We start from the raw sequence: 6,021 nt of genomic DNA, 5'->3' as shown, positions 1-6,021 counted from the left end.
CAAACACGTAATTTCACATATTGAACAATTTATAACAGGAATCATAAACACAATGAAGGCTAACATCAGTTTGTACTTGTCCAGTTGGTCACAATTGGAAAACCTTTCAAATAGAAAATAGCAATACTTCACAAGAATGCTGTTTGTTCATTTATTCATAAGGTTTTAGGGTTGTAAGGGACCGAAATGTTCATCTAGCCAGAGGTTAGCAGATGATTCAGGCAAGATCTTATCTAACACCTCTTCATTAAAAAAAAAAAAAATGAATGCTGAGGGGCCCAAGATGGACAGCTGTTACCAGCGTTTCCTCAAGCTCTTTGAGGAATGGCCTTTGGATGAGACCAAACAGGCCCGAGACTTGGGTGCTTACCTGTGGCAGCAGGTGGTGCAGGCCTTTTGTGAGGGAGAGAAAACCCAGATTGCTAAGCCTGAGACCTGTGGCCAGATGTACGAAAGCTTAGTAAGACTTCATTCAAACTATTACAAGCACAAGTATCCATGCCCAAGAGAAATCAGCTTAAGTGGACTGACAGTGGAAGAACGCAGGATTGTACAAGCTACAGATACCTTGGAAGAATTTAAGGAAATGAACAAAGGCTTATGGAAAATACTTCAGGATAAATTTGCCACCAAGAGGTCAGATTAAAAGACTAAGTAGCCTGTGTCTTTGTACATGTACATAAGTGTGACGCCTTGTATATTGCCAAGAATAAAACTGTCCCTCCTTCCAGCTAAAAAATAAATGCTGGGCTAAGGGTGGTCTTTACATTTTTTTTTTTGTTGTGGGGCAATGAGGGTTAAGTGACTTGCCCAAGGTCACACAGCTAGAAAGTTCCAAGTGTCTGAGGCTGGATTTGAACTCAGGTCCTCCTGAATCCAGGACCAGTGCTTTATGCACTGCGCTACCTAGCTGCCCTTGGTCTTTACCTTTTAAAATAAAGTTTTAACATTTAAGTTTTTTTAAAACCTGTAAAATTTTTAAAATTTAAAAAATTTAAAATCATGCTTCACTTTCATTACTTATAAACTAAGATTTGGCTTTTTGGCTATGTTTGCATATCTCAATTTTAGACTAATCTCTTTATTTTCTAAATTATTTCAATGTATATGTAGATAGAGCTATAATATACCCCTAAGCAATTTATATTTATATTCTGAACTCCATATTTTCAAGCATATTTAATTTTACAGCAGGGAATAAGTATTATAACTATAGACATATTAGAAAAGAGATATATTTAATATAGAATACATGTATACACATGTACATAAGCATATGAATGTATATACATAATACAAGCATGAGTATTAGTATAAATCCATAGTGTTTGTACATATATAGGTATGCACACACGTGGGTACATATGCATATGTGCACATATTACCAATGTGCACATGTATAGCCTCATATATACATATGCATGTACACACATCTATGCACATATGCATAGATATATAGTGTGTTCATATATGCATACATGTGTTTATATATGCATATGTATTTTGCCTGCTGAAGAACAAAATTAATATATGTAATATAAGGGAACTAATACTGTTTTGAGAAATTTTCTTGTATTAAACATTGTAATTCAAGAAATAAATTGATAATTTTGCTATTACTTCAATGTAGCTTACATAAATTCAGTATACAGTCATTTCAGACCAAAGGAAAACTTGCAAATCTTGAGATCAATCATACTTTACTGTTTCTCATACAATCTCAAGTGAATATGCTTCACCTTTCTAGGTCATTGACTTTCAACGTTTTTTTAAAATAAAAATACAACATAAAGAAAGCAACTGTTTCTGAATAAGTGGTCCTTTATTTCCTCATTTGAGTTAGAACTGCGTGTATTTAACATTATTTAATTAATTTTACACTGGTATTTCAAATTGGTTAACATGTTTAGCAAGAGCTTAATGGAAATGAAAATTTTTACAAAAACAGAAGTGTAGTTAAGAACAGAAGGTAAACTCTTGCAGAAATCTTGGGTCTAATTAACATCAAAGGTACTAAAACATACATTGAAGCAATACATGGAAACCCAAAGTTTATAAAGTTTGCATATCATTCTGTATCTTCTTACAACATTATTATTATTGTTGCTTCTACCACTCTGGAGAGTATCAATGGGTTACCATCATACTTGGATAGAATATCAGAAGGAGACTGCATAGTCTTTATATATGAGGCTTGTTATGTCTCTGATAATCAGATCAATTCAAAACCCAGCAGGGCTTGGAGAGATAGTGAATATTGAGTTTACACAAATAATTTCTGTTCCTGCACTAGTATATCGATTGGGTCCCTTCCAGGACTGAGCCTGGTGCTACAGTATTCATTTTATTTAACCAACTTCCCAGAGTTTTCCACAACCCCAGAGGAACACTCTCTTGAGCATACAATTGAACTCGCCATAATTTCTCCTAGCTTTCAAGCATTATGCCTCTTTTTAAATTACTAAAATATTGTAACATCTGCACACACAGGAAAAATTGGGTTATTTAGTGAAAACACAAATCTCATCAAGGAAGATATCTAACAATGCATCATTTGTGTGCTGTAATGATAAAAAGGAAATGGTCACATTTGAAAGTTTCTTTTGATATTTGACCCCAGGAAAGCAAATTATGGTATGAGTGGCCAAATATTGTACAGCTTGTCCTTAATCAGTAAGAGTAGTTTCTACAAAGTTCAGTTGAAGATAAGCAAAGATTTAGATTGAGAAAAAACAATATCAGCAAAGGTTTTAAAAAATCAATTGATACTTCATTTTCCTTTGAAAATCATACATGCCAATTTTGAAATGAAAATAGTGTCATAGGGAATGTAAGCATAAAGTTATTTTTTCAAGCACTATACTATAGATAATAGAGGTTTTACAGTATTTAGAAAAATGAAAATGAGGTCACTGTAGTAATTTTTCTTCCATTCTAAGTTCATGTTTCTCAGACTTGTTAATTTTCATCCAAGAACATCTGAGTGTCATATTTCAGGGAGCATATTCTCTTTCTACCTACCAGCCTGTTCAAGTTTATGATCCAAATCAATTTCTAATCTTTTTTAAAAATAATTACAGCTAGCTACTTCACTACCTTTAAACTAATTTTCTGCTTAATTAGCTCCAATTCTAATTGTCTACCAGATTATTCAAAACATTTGAATAAAATGCCTTCTGGTTTGAAAACTTGTTAATGTTTAATATTTATCATTTTAATATTTTACTTTTCAAATGTTCATATAATTAATGTAATGATTATTTTAAGGATGAACTCTGATTTTGACTTAAGCCCCAAAAGATAAATTTCACTAATTTAATATCTACCTAAGTGATAAAAATTTTAAAAATTGCCTCTGTTGACCTCTGAAATAATTTCTCATCAAATCCTTGTAGAAGAGTTTTTTGAAAATTGATTGGTATGAAGAACTTACAGATGAGTACTTTCTTGACTAATGTAGTTTGTCACCTTCTCTGGAAGTTAGTATTAGAGAGTTTCCTGGAGCATTGAGAGGCTAAGTAATGTCCCAAACAGTCAATAGTTGATTGGTCTTGAATCCAGGTCTTCCTAACTTCAATTCCAATGCTCTATCCACTATGACACATCATATTTTGTATTAAATGTGTTTTAAAAGTATGCTTAATTGAATTTTTGTTTCTGAATACAGTATGCATTTAATTGATGCTGAGTGAGATGAGCTGAACCAGGAGAACATTGTATACTACATCCTCAATATTATGTGTTGATGACCTGTGATAGACTTGATTCTTCTCAGCAATGCAATGATCCAGGATGGTTCCAGGGGACTCATGATGGAAGATGTTCTCCAAATCCAGAAAAAAAAAAAAAGAAATATGGAATACGGATGCAGATTGAACCAGACTATTTCTTTTGTTTTTGGTGCTGTTGTTTTTCTTTTTTGAGGTTTTTCCTTTTTGCTCCAATTATTTTTTTCACAGCATGACTAATGCAGAAATATGTTTAATATGATTGTACACATATAACCTATATCAGATTACTTGCTGTCTTGGGGAGGGGGGAGGAAGGGGAGGGAGGGAGAAAAATTTGAAACTAGAAATCTTATAAAAACAAATGTTGAAAACCATCTCTACATGTAACTGGAAAATAATAAAATACTTTTATAATTAAAAAATACAGTATGCATTTGAAAAAAAAGTAATTTTTTCTTAAGTGTGGTACATAAAAAGATGGCCTTGGAGATAATAATAATACTAATAGCAATTATAAGTATGTATATGTATACACACATATATATGTGTATGTGTATATATATGTTTGTGTGTTTACAGACACACACAAAGAATTTCCTTAACTGAGAGTTCTTTAAACCAATTAAATCACAGGTTCAATCCCACTTTCTATCCTAAATGAATCTCATTTAACAACTAATAAAATTAATTGATAAACTATCTTTCTTCATAGCTTGTATTATAGGTAGTTCTAGTGAATTATTTAGAATTACAATTTCTGATGTAGCAAGTAAGGCAGTATTTTCTGTTTTTTTGGAATTTGATAATTTCAACAAATATCCAAGAAATGTAAGCTATGTTTAAGGCCCTGAGCTAGGCACTGGAGATAATGACTAAACAAACAAACAAAAAAACCTTTTCCCTTTCTGTCAAGGAGGAAACATTTTATTGAATATATCTACTCCACACATTATCATATTTTTAAAATAGTACTTATATAGCACGTTAAAGTTTACAATTGCTTCACAAATATTATTTCATTTTGTCCTCACAACAACCAAGGTTCTATTATTTCCATTTTATAAATGAGAAAGCTGAAACAGATATAGATTTAGTAACATATCTAGGGTCATAGATCTAGTAAATACCTGGGACCACATTTGAACTCAGACCTTACTGGTCCAGTCATATGTTCAATCCACTGTTCTAGCGACCTTTCTCATAGTATAGTTAGCATTATTAAATCCTATACAGTGGATTTTAAATCTTTCTAAAGTTAATTACAAATTTATTATTTTGTAAATTTAGAAAATATTTATGATGAGAATTTTTTAAAATAATACCATTTATGCATTAGGTTCCAGCCCAAGATTCTGCAATCTTTCTTCAGTTCCTATGCCACTTGAATTTCTAGATGCCTTCTTTACATCACTGTTCAATATGAAAAGAAATAAATTCTTGAATCTATGATACATATGCACATAATAAATAAAATAGATTAATTTTTCATAATGAAAATTTAATTTGAAACATAGCAACATTTTACATCCCAACATTGTTAAATGTTTATTATAACACAATAAATTAGTGATGCCTTTGATTCTGTTTCTTGTCAACCAATATTTTATTGCAGTTATAATTTTTGAAATACTTACCCACATATCATGTAAAGCCTACTATTTGTTTCTCATTTTGAATTTGATTGAAAGAGGACTAAAATCCTATTTCATTGAAATAAGTTGTTATAAGCTGAAATAAAGAATTTTAAACATATTTCAGAGACAGCAAGGTGACTTAGTGGATAGAGGTTTGGCTTAAATTCAGCAAGACGAATTCAAATCTAACCTTAGACACTTCCTAGGTATGTGAGCCCGGGCAAGTCATTTAACCTCTTTTTGTCTTAATCCACTGGAGAAGGAAATGGCAAACCTCTCCAGTAGTTTTGCCAACATAACCCCATGGAAAACATAATGCTATGGTCTACTGGGACATACACAATCAGAAAAAACTGGATGACTGAATAATAATATAACGGCAAAGAATATTAAATAAGAATGGGATATGCTTTTCTAAAGATACGACAAATATTTTTTACTTCAGTGACTGGAAATCAATTCAAAATTTTTGGTTATTACAAGAAACAATTAGTTTTTCTTTTATGAGCCATTCTTTTTTTCCCATCTAGCTAAATTGTTCTTTTCATCAACCTCAAAGAAAATAATTCTCATTCAATTATAATTCATTTTGGAAATCAAGACTGCCCATTAATTGGGGAATGCCTGAACAAGCTGTGGTATACGATGGTGATGGA

At 31.7% G+C, this 6,021-nt stretch overlaps 1 protein-coding gene across 1 annotated transcript; it reads left to right on the top strand.

Moving 5' to 3' along the window:
* The first annotated feature begins 283 nt into the window (after window positions 1–283).
* LOC122750565 (ubiquinol-cytochrome-c reductase complex assembly factor 2-like) lies at window positions 284–646 on the top strand. The gene has a single exon (XM_043997316.1). The coding sequence runs from the start codon at window positions 284–286 to the stop codon at window positions 644–646; it is 363 nt and encodes a 120-aa protein (XP_043853251.1).
* Window positions 647–6,021: the final 5,375 nt, after the last annotated feature.

This window comes from Dromiciops gliroides, chromosome 1, assembly GCF_019393635.1.
Source record: "Dromiciops gliroides isolate mDroGli1 chromosome 1, mDroGli1.pri, whole genome shotgun sequence".
NCBI lineage: Eukaryota > Metazoa > Chordata > Mammalia > Microbiotheria > Microbiotheriidae > Dromiciops > Dromiciops gliroides.
This window is presented reverse-complemented; position numbering and strand designations above follow the sequence as displayed.